This window comes from Doryrhamphus excisus, chromosome 2 (assembly GCF_030265055.1).
Source record: "Doryrhamphus excisus isolate RoL2022-K1 chromosome 2, RoL_Dexc_1.0, whole genome shotgun sequence".
Classification (NCBI taxonomy): domain Eukaryota; kingdom Metazoa; phylum Chordata; class Actinopteri; order Syngnathiformes; family Syngnathidae; genus Doryrhamphus; species Doryrhamphus excisus.
This window is the reverse complement of record NC_080467.1, coordinates 12,982,548-12,998,314: the sequence shown is the minus strand read 5'-3', so window position 1 is coordinate 12,998,314 and position 15,767 is coordinate 12,982,548. Positions and strand designations below refer to the sequence as shown.

The 15,767-nt window shown below is 42.1% G+C and overlaps 2 protein-coding genes across 2 annotated transcripts; both read right to left on the bottom strand.

Moving 5' to 3' along the window:
* Positions 1-64: 64 nt before the first annotated feature.
* On the bottom strand, positions 65-3,211 carry nfkbil1 (nuclear factor of kappa light polypeptide gene enhancer in B-cells inhibitor-like 1). Its single transcript, XM_058052228.1, has 5 exons — positions 2,679-3,211; positions 2,187-2,299; positions 1,640-1,757; positions 602-1,211; positions 65-411 (listed from the first exon to the last, which is right to left on the bottom strand). The coding sequence occupies exons 1-4, from the start codon at positions 2,950-2,952 to the stop codon at positions 616-618; spliced, it is 1,101 nt and encodes a 366-aa protein (XP_057908211.1). The 5' UTR covers positions 2,953-3,211; the 3' UTR covers positions 65-411; positions 602-615.
* A 4,710-nt stretch (positions 3,212-7,921) lies between these two features.
* On the bottom strand, positions 7,922-11,223 carry LOC131104736 (apelin receptor B-like). Its single transcript, XM_058052237.1, has one exon. The coding sequence runs from the start codon at positions 11,149-11,151 to the stop codon at positions 10,081-10,083; it is 1,071 nt and encodes a 356-aa protein (XP_057908220.1). The 5' UTR covers positions 11,152-11,223; the 3' UTR covers positions 7,922-10,080.
* Between the last annotated feature and the right edge of the window lie 4,544 nt (positions 11,224-15,767).

The window sequence follows — 15,767 nt, the reverse complement described above, 5'->3', positions numbered from 1 at the left end:
CAAAAACCTGGCAACCCTCACTGAAAGCGGCTCAACCGTCTCTCCTTTGTGTGACAGCGATACCTGTCACAAAAACCTCACGTTTTTGCCGAAACTCTTATAATTTGCCCTTCTTACCCGTCGTCCTCACATTTAAAAAAAGTTTATCGCAAACTTATATTAAAAGAAAAAAAAATCTGATCTTTCCCGGTAATGCAGGTGACAATATTCACGTTTTCCGTATTTCCACAGGCCATTTTACCCACAATACTTTACACATAGTATGGCATTTAAAATGTAACTTACGGATGACAGTACCTGATTAAAGCTGCAGCTGGTGTCTTGGTGGAAACCAGTTTGTTCCTGGAAGTGCTCATTCTCCTGTAGAAACATCTTCCATGTTCAAAAGAAGACCTAGACTTCCATAAAAAGCTGTAGAAAATGTGATTTAATTATGAATACCCTGAAACATGAAGATACAGGAGTGCAGAAGACTATGCATATAAATAGAAAACCTAAACCGCAATAATTTAAAGTAAAATATATTGGCCCTCTAAATAAAGCCTGAGCACTGCAATAACAATAAACTGTTAAATTGTACAGTTCTTTAGTGCATGTCTACCTATAGAAGTGACTTTACGTCTTCAGACCCTGAGCCAGCCTGTTGAGTTCCTGCGACAGAGCCGTCACCGTATCGAGGATCCTCTGCTTGTCCTTTTCCTCCAGCCTTGCCTCGCACCTCTGTGCAAATTTATCAGGATGCCAGAGCGTCTGTAGCTTCCGTAGCGCCTTCCGAAAACCCACAGCATCCTTGCGGTCCACGCCGTGCAGCATCACGTCCGCCATCTCCTGAACGGTGCCGCGTGGCGTGGGCCAGGGGATGTCGGCGTAGCTAAGCAGCTTGGCTTCCCTGCCTTCAGCCGCCCCGGCGTTGAAGGTGGCCGCACACATTTGATCGTAGCGGCGCTTCTTGCCCTGACGGGTCTCTTCTTCTTTGCGTGCGGCGCGTGCCAAATACTCATTGTGTTCTTTCTGGAGCCTCTCATGCAGCTCCTTGTAGTTCTGCTCCTCTCCCTCTCGCTTGCTTTTCTTCTTCTTCTTCCAGCCAGACGATGACGCGGCCGCCATTCTCTGAGCTTCAGCTTGTTTCTTAGAGAAATATTCTCTTCTAATACGGTCAGCCCAGTCCCCATAGTCCTCCTCTTCGTCATCAACAGGAAGGAAGTCGTCCGCTGTGAAACCAAAAAAAAAAAACACCAGTGATACTTGGACAATGGACCCAACATTCATTCATTCATTTTCTACCGCTTTTCCTCACAAGGGTCGCGGGGGTGCTGGAGCCTATCCCAGCGGGAGAGGCGGGGTGCACCCTGGACTGGTCGCCAGCCAATCACAGGGCAGACAAACAACCATTCACACTCACATTCATACCTATGGACAATTTGGAGTCGCCAATTAACCTAGCATGTTTTTGGAATGTGGGAGGAAACCGGAGTACCCGGAGAAAACCCACACATGCACGGGGAGAACATGCAAACTCCACACAGAGATGGCCAAGGGTGGAATCGAACCATGGTCATCCTAGCTGCGAGGTCTGCGTGCTAACCACTAGACTACCATGCCAAACATAACTAGAAAATGAAATAAGACTTTATCTTACCGTCATAAACTCCAAATGTTTCACAGAATTCGTCCTCACATTCGCCAAATAGCTTTTCCATCCAGTCTCGTTCCGCGTCAGCCTCTGACCGGCCGCTTGTGCTTGCGGCTGTGCTTGTCTGAATAAATTAAAATATGCCACACATTCATAGTGAGGATGCATTTTTCAATATTTTGTAATATGGTAGTAAAATAGTAACATTTCTGCTTTTTCTGTATGGCTTTTTCTCTACTTTTCCCATTTTTTGCTGGTTTTGGTTTCATTTTATTTCTACAATGTGCCATGGACCAATAACAAGTGGCCCCTGGGCTGCACTTTGCACACCAGTGCTTTTATAGGGATTTAGCATGTGACATGATGTCAACAATGTTAGTAATTACAACACATATCAACTATTCAACTTGTCCACTTCCTTCTTAGGGAGTGAACGATGGTAATTAAAAATAGAGAAGTGGAGTGTTGTTGCAGCTGGAACCAATCGATGCGTCACAGTCATTTTTAATTGCACATGGTAATACGAAATTATTATAAACATGTCATAGTCTACCTCTGTGTGTTTGCTCCAGTTCAGGAGATCCTGGGGCGTCACTCCGGCAATGTTAGAGGCGTTCATGGCCTCTGGACAACGTTTTCTGAGAGGTACAACCAAGTCGTCATAAGCTGGATGAAGAAATCAATCATTAGTTGGTGGTTTTTTATATTCACTTGAGGAGTGCAGTCTATATTGCATTATGACCCTAGTGGTGCAGTGACTCATCATATCCAGCAGATGGAGCTGCAGTTTACATGTGCGGTAGTTAGTACACAGTAATATGTTTGCTGCCACCCAGACGACTGGAGTGGAATAGTATCAAGCAGCTTTCACTCAACAAGCCATATATGTTTAAGATTACTATATATAACGATTTCCATATTTATCTAAAATAGGTTGGCATATAAAACTGAAGCCTAGTCAAGTTGCAAAATAAGATACTGCACCCACATGTACCACACATCGCATATATAAAATATCATGTAACCTATTCATTGTCTTCCTCACCCGTTTTCCCGTCTTTCAGGGCCCTGTTGACGGCGACGTGTAGCGCCGTGTTTCCCTTCCTGTCCCTCCGGAGCGCATCCGCTCCGTGTTCGAGGAGCAGCCGTAGCATGGCGTCGTCCCCCAGGCTACACGCCAGATGCAGCGGGCTCCTCTGTCTCTTGCCCTGGGTGAAGTTTACGTCCAAGTCTTGGTGCTTCCGTAGGTAGGACTTGAGTTTGAGCAAGCTGCCCTCTTCCACGTACTTCCACAGCCGTTTCTGGTCGTGGGTCAGCATTTCAAGTAGTGCCGTCGGTTTATTGTGGGTAAAATATAGGTTTGTTTTCGCCTAGCGGGCTGTAGCATTGTTAGCTAATAATGGCGTCGGTCCGTCAACATTTATGTTCCGGAGCAATTACAGGAAGAACACAAATGTTCGGTAGTGGCGTCAATGTTCCACTAGATGTCAGCATTCTCTTATAAAAACATGCATTTTTTAAATTCATTAGTCCGACGTTATTAAAACGTGTGAGCTTGTTGCCACCCGAACGACTAGATGACGTAATCAAGGTACGACATGGAAATGTCTCCTGAGGGAAACATAAAATATACAACAAATACTAGTACAGTACCAGTACTGTACATACTATACGTAAACACAAAACAAGAACGAAAAAATACAATAAAAAATGAAAATGTGAAAATTCTTATCGTCATTTCGGCCAAAAACTTTACTCTAGTATCTATTTATTGATTATTAATATTTCCCTTAACATTGTACAAACTCTATAGTTGTCAGTTTATTTACTCATATTACCATATTGGTGTTTTGTCCAAAGTGCGTGTCCCATTACATGGTCTAAAAAATAAGGCTGCTTTTGAGAAAAAGAACATAACAACAGTAAAATACGGTGGTGGTAGTGTGATGGTCTGGGGGTGTTTTGCTGCTTCATGACCTACAAGACTTGAATTCTGCTCTCTACCAAAAAATCCTGAAGGAGTTGACCTCAACGTGAAACTTGGGTTCTGCAACAGGACAATGATCCACAACACACCAGCAAGTCCACCTCTGATTGGCTAAAGAAAAACAAAATGAAGACTTTGGAGTGGCCTAGTCAAAGTCCTGACCTGAAAAAGGTGCTTCATGCAAAAGATGAGTGAATTGAAATACCTCCACAGTGCTATAAGAGACTATTTGCAAGTTATCACAAGTGCTTGATTGCAGTTGTTGCTGCTGAGGTTTGCCCAACCAGTTATTAGGTTTAGAGGGCTAACACTTTTTCCACACAGAGGACCATGTAGGGTTGGAATTTTTCATTTGAAAACTGCATTTGGCGGCACGGCGGTCGAGTGGTTAGCGCGCAGACCTCACAGCTAGGAGACCAGGGTTCAATTCCACCCTCGGCCATCTCTGTGTGGAGTTTGCATGTTCTCCCCGTGCATGCATGGGTTTTCTCCGGGTACTCCGGTTTCCTCCCACATTCAAAAAACATGCTAGGTTAATTAGCGACTCCAAATTGTCCATAGGTATGAATGTGAGTGTGAATGGTTGTTTGTCTATATGTGCCCTGTGATTGGCTGGCGACCAGTCCAGGGTGTACCCCGCCTCTCGCGGGATAGGCTCCAGCACCCCCGCGACCCTCGTGAGGAAAAAACAGTAGAAAATGAATGAATGAATGAACATTATTACATTATTAAAATAACACCCCTATAGTCACCTTACTCGTACTGCCCAATATAGTAAACATAATAAGAGTCATTTCATCCATGAATAGGGCGGCACGGTGATTGAGTGGTTAGCGCGCAGACCTCACAGCTTGGAGACCAGGGTTCAATGCCACCCTCGGCCATCTCTGTGTGGAGTTTGCATGTTGAATTTGCAGGTATGAATGTGAGTGTGAATGGTTGTTTGTCTATATGTGCCCTGTGATTGGCTGGCCACCAGTCCAGGGTGTACCCTGCCTCTCGCCCCAAGACAGCTGGGATAGGCTCCAGCACCCACCGTGAGGAAAACTGCATTTTGTGTTCAGTTGTGACTATTATTCCAATTTGTTTGATAATCTGAATCATTTAAATGTGACAAATATACAAAAAAAAGAGGGCAAGCACTTTTCCACAGCACTGCATGTCCTAATGAGGCTACACTGGCTTTACCTGCAAGCCATCACATTAAGCAAGCATGCAGCTGAGCCTCTTCAGCCCTACTGCAGATCACAGAGTGTCCTTTTAGTTCCTAAAGGAAAAGACAGGATGCGGGAGGAGTGATGAAGAAGGGCCACTTTGTGCGGTGGAGCTGACTTATACTGGGACGCTTCACAATACGGCCAAGATCCGGAGCGTCTTCCACCACCACCACCACCACCGCCACCACCACCCTCGGAAACGACGTGTCTCCACTAACGATCACGGCCTTGTGTGAACGCCTTTGAAAGGAAAGCAGAAAGAGTCGTCTCATTTGTCACTTCAGGTGTTCTCTCTCTCAATCTCTTTCTCTATCTCTCGCACGTCCACTGCTGAAATCCAGATTCATAATTCAGGTTTCAAAACAAAAAGCAAGGGCACTTAAACGTACGATGCATCAGAAAGACAGGATATCCCTGATCAGGAACCGCCCTCGTGTCTTTCCTGTTTGACCTTCTGGCTCCTGTAACGTCTGCTCAAGGGATCTGCAAGAAAAAGGACTCAGTCCCCCCCATCCCGCCAAAATCTGCGTCCTCGCCATGCCAGCCTGCTTAATCCTCCATTGTTAGAAAAGTGTGCAGTCTTCCTGTGTGTCTATTTTCTCTGTGTGACCTCCTATATTGACTTTGGATTTATGACAGGAGGACACGCGCTTGCGGCACACAGCACGTCCTGATTTAAAAGACAAACAATAGCATGGCCACCCATTGATATGGTTATTCATGGCTGGCAACCCCACGGAAACGATCACACTTTAGTTTCTACAACAGGCAAAGCACAGGAAAGAACGCTGATTTAATAATAATGTATTATGTTTGGAAAATGACATGATATTTATAAAAAAGGGTTTGCTCACCACTTGAGATTCTCAAATTGTTTGCCATGATTGTGTTAATTCAGGAAAAGGGCCAATAGTTTTAACAGAAGAATTGTAAATAAAAAGATGTATTTGTCATTGTTACAGTCAATATGAAAACTAAATGACGTAAAATTAGACATTTTTAATGATTTAAGTTGTCTGAAGAATATCTTGATAGTTTTTGTTATGCAAAACGAAGATATTTATTAAGAAGAATGCTTGTATTTGTCACATACATAGATAGCAAAATTGCTTTTCAAATTTGTTTTTGTCCTTACTAAAGCACAACGGGCAGCTTTGTTTTGATTTCATTTGTTTTAATTTTGTTTTATTTTAGTTGTCTTTTCTTTTAGTTGAATTCATTAGGTTTTTTCCTTTAATTTATTTGAATGTGTTTAATGTATGTTGTATAATATGTATGTATAATGTACAGCTTTATTTATTATTATTTTTGATTAAATATATTTGTAATTGGTTTTATTCTTTTTATTTAGTTGTCTTTTCTTTTAGTTGAATTCATTAGGGTTTTTTTCCTTTAATTTATTTGAATGTGTTTAATGTATGTTGTATAATATGTATGTATAATGTATGTATAATGTATTGCTTTATTTATTATTATTTTTGATTTAATTTATTTGTAATTGGTTTTATTCTTTTTTATTTAGTTGTCTTTTCTTTTAGTTGAATTCATTAGGTTTTTTTTCCTTTAATTTATTTGAATGTGTTTAATGTATGTTGTATAATATGTATGTATAATGTATGTATAATGTATTGCTTTATTTATTATTATTTTTGATGTAATTTATTTGTAATTGGTTTTATTCTTTTTTATTTAGTTGTCTTTTCTTTTAGTTGAATTCATTAGGTTTTTTCCTTTAATTTATTTGAATGTGTTTAATGTATGTTGTATAATATGTATGTATAATGTATTGCTTTATTTATTATTATTTTTGATTTAATTTACTTGTAATTGGTTTTATTCTTCTTATTTAGTTGTCTTTTCTTTTAGTAAAATCCATTAGGTTTTTTTCCTTTAATTTATTTGAATGTGTTTAATGTATGTTGTATAATATGTATGTATAACAGGGGTGCTCACACTTTTTCAGCATGCGAGCTACTTTTAAAATGACCGAGTCAAAATGATCTACCCACTACAAAAATGCAAAACATCTATTTATTTTCAAATGTATTGAGGATTATTTGTACGTACAATGTATGTTGATGTACCTTACATAACCAAATGAGCCAATATTGCAAAACACACATAATTAACTATTAACATTTTTTGTAATTACCTGAGTTTACTTTGATGACTTGCACTGAATTGAACCAGCCAGGGATGCATAGTCCCTGACAGTAGCTGCTGATAGCCAGCCTCAAGCACACTTCCAAATGTTTATCAGTCATGGATAATATCCGTATCACAATATCCGTATAATATTCCATATCCGTATGGAAGTGATATGTTTTTTGCCTTTTTACTTGGTCCAGCTCCTTCACTCATTTTAGTGACCATAAACTTTAGCGAGGGCTTTAAAATCTCGCAATTCGCAGACTAGCTTAGCACTTTGCATCGTTGTTTACGCATGAGCGGTGACCTAAAGGTCAAAATTCAGTTGTCATCTGATTGGTTGTCCTGTATGTCAATCAAGTAACGGGGATGGATGATAGGCTGACATCGTAAGTTCTGCTGCACTTAGAGACGTTGTTTGATTTGATTGGTCGCCCGAAGGGCAACATTCAGTTGTCATCTGAATGGCTGCCCTGTATATCAATCAAGTGACGGCATTGATGCTAGGATGATATTTTTTTAATGTCACGCCGCGATCGACCAGCGATCGACCAGTACCACCTCCGCGATCGACCGGTAGCTCGCGATCGACTGAATGAGCACCCCTGATGTATAATGTATTGCTTTATTTATTATCGTTTTTGATTTAATTTATTTGTAATTGGTTTTATTCTTTTTCATTTAGTTGTCTTTTCTTTTAGTTGAATTCATTAGGTTTTCTTCCTTTAATTTCTTGGAAGGTGTTTAATGTATGTTGTATAATATGTATGTATAATGTATGTATAATGTATTGCTTTATTATTATTTTTGATGTAATTTATTTGTAATTGGTTTTATTCTTTTTTATTTAGATTGTTTTCAATCGTTCATTTTTTGTTGTAATTATTAATTCATTTGAATCTGTTTAACTTGATTTAATAAATGTATTGCTGTATTATTATTTTTTATTTAATTTACTTTTAATTTAACTGAATTCATTGCTTTTTTCTTGTAATTAATTTAATGAATTTGTTTAACTTAACGTAATCAGGAAAAAGCTGAAAGAAACAAACAAAAAATGCTTTAATTAAATTTTTCTGCTGCCTAATTTCTTATTTTCACAGAATTATTTCTACATTGGCCTTTTCAAAAGGAAGTAAAAAAAACAAAAAGTGGAAAAATATTATCCCGATAAAATCAATCTGCATTCCATGACATGTTTTACCAGTAGGGGAGTGAAAACATTTGTGCAAAGTGCATCAAAGAGGCTAAGTTACATCTGAACAGTGTGCACACACCTTGAAATGTTTTTGTGTGTGTGTAATGTAAGCAAGTAATGTGAGCACACAAGCGTCATAAAACAGGAGTGAAAACAATCTATGGTGATTATGTTACCCTGAAGCCCATATAGCTTTGATGCAGGAAGGTCACAGACACTTGGGGGGTGTCTTTTGGTGAAATATGCCTGCCTCAGCAATAAACGCTGATGACCCCTTGAAGGAATACACTTGTACAGAAACTGAGAAGTTATGCTAATAAATGGACTGGAGTTTTTTTTTTTATCATATATGTATTTTTATTTGACATTATTTCAGTATTTTTGAAAAGTTTTACGTATGTAATAATACTTTTTTATTTTATTCATTCATTTCCACCCCTTTTTCCTCACGAGGGTCGCTGGGGTGCTGGAGCCTATCCCAGCTGTCTTCGGGCGAGAGGCGGGGTACACCCTGGACTTGTGGCCAGCCAATCACAGGGCACATATAGACAAACAACCAGTCACACTCACATTCATACCTATGGACAATTTGGAGTCGCTAATTAACTTAGCATGTTTTTGGAATGTGGGAGGAAACCGGAGTACCCGGAGAAAACCCACGCATGCACGGGGAGAACATGCAAACTCCACACAGAGATTGCCGAGGGTGGAATTGAACCCTGGTCTCCAAGCTAACCACTTTTTTATTTTATTTTTTTTTATTTGTGGTTAATGTATGAATGGTTATTACTGGGGGAAAACACACTAACTCAGTGGACATCTTTTCCGAAACCAATTAAAAGTAGACGAGTATCAAACCTGCAACTCTCTAGTCACAGGCCACAAGCGTCTCCAATTGTGACCTTCCTCTATGGCCACCTGAGCTGCAGTGTGTCACTGTGATGCAGTTGCGCTAATTCAGACATAAACAATCAAGTGGACTCCTCTGGTAAGGAACCAGTCGTCCCGGATTAGGCCGGTTGGGACCTTCTGTCTCCCTGCTGTTGCCGATTATGTCCTTCTAAGAAGCTCAATACCGTCCACATTCATTCATCAGTCTAGTTTAGACACTAAATTGGACTCCACTGGAGACGGAATCGGTTCTATGAGCATGCATGGGGTGGAAACAGAAGTCCCAACATGCATTTCCTGCAGACTTTAATTTTGAACCCCTTCGCAACACAATGGCAGGACCACCGCCTCTCCTCAGCAATGCGTCCACAGGAAGAAGCGAACATTCACTGCACGAGAAAATACATTCCAACACAAGAGAGAGAGGAAAAAATAGAAGCTATCACAACAAGCAATAGAAACACAACAGAGAAAAAATCTTCTTTTGGTTTTTATTACAAATCATAGACACAGAAGTACAAATCCTCAGAATGTAATATTTACAAAATGCTTGTTGTGTAAGGAACAAAATCCCCCCCCCACACACACACTCACACATAAACACTGTCAGAGTAGTCACCTTTTAATTGGCTAGTCTGAAAACATTTGTCAGCTGCCATCTGTCTGTCTGGACCCCCTGTCTCCCTCCTTACGTCCCAAGACCCCCCGTCTCTGCTTACAGCACTTATCATAGCCCAGCACCTAACACACACACACACACACACACACTCTCAGACACCAAGCGGGCGTCACACCTCAAGTGCTGAACCAATAAAAAGAAGAGGTAAAAAAAAGTCTGACATTTCATTCGGTCAAAAAAAAAAAAAAGAACCCGGCAATTCAAGGGCATGCTGTTCCAACACAGTCTTACTTCATGATTGGTCTCTTCTGGAATGTTCTCCAAAGCTAAAGCACCCTCAAAGCAGGCCGCAAACTTGCTGTCAAGTCCTTAAGGTGCGCCAGTTCGCTAGACCTTGGTGGCGAGAGACTGGGCTTCCGTTTTCTGCGAGGACAAGGAACCGGCGGGACTGGCGTGCAAGGACTTCTTGAGGTGGAGCAGACAGAGGCACTGCGACCTGAAGCGCAAGTCGAAGAAAGCGTACAGGAAGGGGTTGAGGCAGCTGTTAACGTAGGCCAGGCAGGTGGCGTACGGGTGGGCGAGGAGAAGGAAGCGCAGGAAGGCGCAGGTAGCCGGGAAGAGGTCAAGGTAGGAGAGGGCGTCGGCACTCTTCACCACGTGGAAGGGAATCCAGCAAGCGGCGAAGACCACCACGAGCGTGGTGATGATCTTCAGCAGTCTCCTCTTTCGCTGGTCCTCCTTGCGCAGGGTGTTGAAGTGGCGTGTGACGGTGCAGCCGATGAAGCCGTAGCACACCATCATGGCCAGGAAGGGCAGCAGGAAGCCCAGTGTGGACGAAGAGATGCTGAGCCCGGCGATCCAGAGGTTCTCTTGCTGCTTGTTGCTCACCACCAGGCCGAAGTCCATAGCGCAGGAGGTGCGGTTGCTGGTCAGGTCGTGCTTGGTGGTGCGAAAGATGAGAGTAGGCGCGGCGAGGAGGCCCGAAAGCATCCAGATAGCAGTGAGGGACGCACGTATGTGTCCGCGGGTGCGAAGCTGGGTGCTGGATAAGGAGTGCACGATGGCCAGGTAGCGGTCGAAGCTCATGCAGGTGAGGCAGAAGACGCTGGCGTACATGTTGAGCAGAACCACGTAGCTGCTGATCTTGCACAGAGCCACCCCGAAGGGCCAGTGGTACCCCATGGCAGTGTAGACCGCCCACAGGGGCAGCGTCACTACGAAGGTGAGGTCGGCTAGCGCCAGGTTCCCGATGTAGACGTCGGCCGCCCGCCGCTTGCCCTGCGCTCGCCACACGGTGAAGATGACCACGCCGTTTCCCGACAAGCCCAGAATGAAGATGAGCATGTACAGCACCGGGATGACCGAGTAGGACGGCGTCCACTCGGAGTAGTCGCACATGGTGGAGTTTTCCGTCTCGTCGTAGTCGTAGTACTCGTAAGGACTCTCGGTGGGATCCATGTCTGCTTGTCTGCGCTCTCTCAGCGGATGACAACACTTGCAGTGTGTTGATTCTTGTGTGATCTGCACCGGCTTATATACAACGCCCCCCCAGCCCGCCAACCCTCCCAGGATACTCCCCCACTTCCCAACCGTCCCTCCCACTCTTGCAGGGTAAACCCACCTACTACACTATCAACCATGTTGCACACTTCTTTCTTAAATTATGTTATTTTTATCTGTTTTTTTAAAAAAAGAGTCATATTCTGTATATATTTTCTGTTTTTTTAGGATTATATTAAGTAATCATTATTTTTTCCATTTTTTAAAATTACACAAGCGATACAGTTTTATTATTTTTTTAACTCCTATTTGCTTATTGTTGGTTTCCTTTCCTTCATTCATTCATTCATTCATTTCACACAGGAAGTGAACAAAATTGAAATGACAAAACGTAATCCAAAGAACTGATTTAAGTGTCTACATGTCAAATATGGCGTCACTGAATACACGGTAGGATTCGCTCCGCTTCTTCCTGCTCCTTTTTGCATATATAGAATCATGCAAATGGCAGATATAATAGTGTAAAGGTTTGAAACCAATCAACCCATACCACGTAATTTTTACGCACCATAATTATGAATACAATGTGTATTCCTCATTTGATTAATTATGGAAACTTTTTATATAGTATTTTGTATATTATTCACCATTTCATATGTTTACTATGTTGATGAGCCTTGTACCAAATATCTATAGCATTCTTCTGGAATATTTTGTCTTGTTATTAAATACATGTACAACTAATTAGAGTCTATTTATTTAGTGTTGGAGCCTTCATTTTCATGCTGAAATGAAGCAAGTGAATGAAAGATTTATCTAAGCAGCAAACTGGAAGTTTGTTTTTTGCCCCGAGGCCATGAAGGTTCATAGTTTGCAGAGCAGTCTGCACCGAGGCAAGCCCGGGCATGACAACTTTCACTAGCGGGTACATTTCAATATAAATTGAAGAGTCGTTGTGGTACTTGAGTACTCAGCTGAAGGCCAAATAGGTTCTTCTTCTGCCATCCAAGCGCTGCCTCCTTCCATGTGAGGACATGCTCCGACATGCAGGACCACAAACCACCATGGCACCTTTAATAAAGGACAACAATAGCATTCATTAATTATGTAAACTTGTCTGACAGCAGCCTCGTGGCTGACTTAAAAAGCCTTGTGATTCTATGTTCATACACAGATATGCTCTGTTTATGGACTTCTACTACTACTACTCAGTCCCAGGTGGGTCGGCTCAGTCCACAACATGCCCCGTCCGTCAGCAGAGCGGGAACAGTGGTGCCGGGCCACCGACCTTTAGACATAACTAGTGTATCACTCAACAATCTCCATCCTTAACCGCTGATCCCTTCCTCCACCCGGCCATTCCCGCTGCAGTCATCTTCCTCTCATTATGAAGTTTTTACTCCAGTCTCTTTTGCTCTATTTTTAGAACTGTACAACTGGAAACTGTTTTTCCTTCTTTTTGCCGTTTGAGTCAAAATGGGACCATTCCCCTGGCAACGGAAACAATATATGTGCAGCTTCCAGTAAGTATCCCAATAGCTAACATACATGAACAAGGAAGTATGTCAGTAGCTAACATACATGAAACAGGAAGTATCCCGGTAGCTGACCTACATGAACCAGGAAGTAGCCCGGTAGCTGATGTACATGAACCAGGAAGTAGCCCAGTAGCTAATGTACATAACCAGAAGTAGCCCGGTAACTAATATACATGAACCAGGAAGTATGTCAGTAACTAACATACATGAAACAGGAAGTATCCCGGTAGCTAACATACATGAAACAGGAAGTATCCCGGTAGCTGACCTACATGAAACAGGAAGTAGCCCGGAAGCTGACCTACATGAACCAGGAAGTAGCCCGGTAACTGACGTACATGAACCAGGAAGTAGCCCGGTAACTAACATACATGAACCAGGAAGTAGCCCGGTAGCTCATGTACATGAACCGGGAAGTAGCCCGGTAGCTCATGTACATGAAACAGGAAGTAGTCCGGTAGCTCACGTGCATGAACCAGGAAGTAGCCCGGTAGCTCATGTAGTATATGAACCAGGAAGTCGCCCAGTAGCTCACATACATGAACCGGGAAGTAGCCTAGTAACTCACATACATGAAACAGGAAGTAGCCCGATAGCTAATGTAAATGAAACCAGGTAGTACCCCAGAAGGTAATTAGCCAACACAAGCTAATTTATTGTCTGCTTTTGTTCATCTTAGTCACAATGGAAAAAATCCCCCACACCCTAGAATGAAAAAAAATGCACTAGGGTCTTCACATCAATAATAATCATGAGATTAAATTGGTATAGAGCCTTTCAAGGTACCCAAAGCACTTCACAGTGAAGCCATTATTCATTCACTCCTCAGTCACACACTGGTTGGGGTAATATACTGCACATCTGTAGCCACAGATGCCCTGAGGTACACTGACGGAAACACTTTAGCATGCTTTAGAATAATACATAATACTGTCTCGTCACCTTATGTCATGTTAATATTAGGTTATGTATCTCAGTGAACCAGAGTGTAGCCTGCTGGCACGCGAACAGACACACAAATACAATGCAACTTTTCACTGAAGTAGCGATGTTGCAACACGACGATTTGCAGCCACCTGACTTAATTGTGTTGTCCTAACTGTTCACCAATGCCCCCCCCCCTCCCCCACACCCCGCATACACAGAACCTGCTGTGTTGTTGTCCTCTCCTGTGTGGCCTTGCGCTGTAAACCACACACGGTGAGGACAACCGGCAGAGACCACACCGTGTGGACGTCCTTCCATTTTTTCCCTCATGGCTGGTTGTCATCTGTCAGGAGCACAATAACAGACAAGAACCACAGAAGAAGAGACATGTCTCCTCCTCCAAAAGTGTGAGTCTGTCTGCCAGGGGAAAACCTTTCATCTTTCATGATGACCTTGTAGGAGACTTTTTTGGTGATATTTGTGACGCCTGAAGATCGTGAGTGTGTGTTGCTGTGGGGGTGTAGCAGTTGTTTGATGAGTGTGTTAAGCTGTCACTGACCGCATGCACACATGGGATGGGGGTGGGGGGGGTTCTCTGCCGAGACAGCTGGCCCGTCAAGTCATTCATGACATCACCAAGCTGATGGAAACACTGCCTCTATACACGATCCACACCGGAAACACAATCGGCTCTGCACATGCAGGAGAGCTACGTCAGTTCCTCAATAACCTCTCTAAACTGATGTGCATCAGTCATTCCTCATTAGTTCCTCAATAACTACTTTGAATGTACATATGTGCCTTAGTTCCTCAGTAACTACTCTACTCATTAGTTCTTCATTAGTTCCTCAATGACGTCTCTAAATGTATGTACCTTAGTCAATACTTCTTCATGACTTCCTCAGTAACCACTCTAAATGTATGTGCCCTATTTCCTCAATAACTACTCTACTCATTATTTCTTCACTAGTTCCTCAATGACGTCTCTAAATGTATGTACCTTAGTCATTAGTTATTCATCGTCCTTAATAACCACTCTAAATGTATGTACCTTAGTCATTAGTTCCTCAGTAACTACTCTCAATCTATGTCCCTTATTTCCTCAATAACTACTCTCCTCATTAGTTCTTCATTAGTTCAATGACGTCTCTAAATGTATGTACCTTAGTCATTAGTTATTCATCCTGTCCTTAGTAACCACTCTAAATGTACGTACCTTAGTCATTAGTTCCTCAGTAACTACTCTAAATGTATGTGCCTTATTTCCTCAGTAAGTACTTGTTAGTTATTCATTACTTCCTCAATAACTACTCTCAGTTTGTGCCTTAACCATTAGTACCTCATTAATTAATGTATTTCTGTGTCTTAATGTAAAGTGAGACCAAATCTCCTTTAACATACTCAAACTTGAGACAACATGTAACGTTCTAATGCAAACTGTGTTTCATTTTATCCATTGAATATGACACGGGTCTCACTATAGGAAGGATAGCAGGCAGTTGTATTGATAATAGCCATGCTCTGATGCTATGGATTATGTAGAAAAGTCCAATTAAGTGGGGACATACATTTATCAGCAGCCGTGCATAGTTGCATTTCATCAGGCATACAACAGAATGAATCCTGCCAAATGGGACACCTCTGCCACTAGTTAGCAACAGACAATTTGGCTCCCTCCCACTCCATTTACTCCAATTGGCAAAAACAGACTTATCAGGCAATTGACGCCTTCTTGTTAGCCACAAAGGGATGAGGGAGACACCTTTTGCTCAGTTTCAAAGATGCCTGCATGTAGCATAGTATAGAACAGGGGTCGGCAACCTTTACTATGAAAAGAGCCATTTCACCCACTTGCCCACTAAAGAAAAATAGCCTGGAGCCGCAAAACGTTGTATGTTTAAAACAACATTGGAGGGAAAAAAAAAGACGAGTTGGAGTACTCTTGCTAGTACCGGAGATAAACTTTTGTTCTTAAATGAGCTCTAATTTATTTTTTAGAATCGTCAAATAACTCATTAATAATAATTAATAACTCAAATAACTCAAAGTGTTACTCATTTCCCTTCATGTTAACCTGTCAGAGAGAACTGGATAGCATCCTGTCTGCTC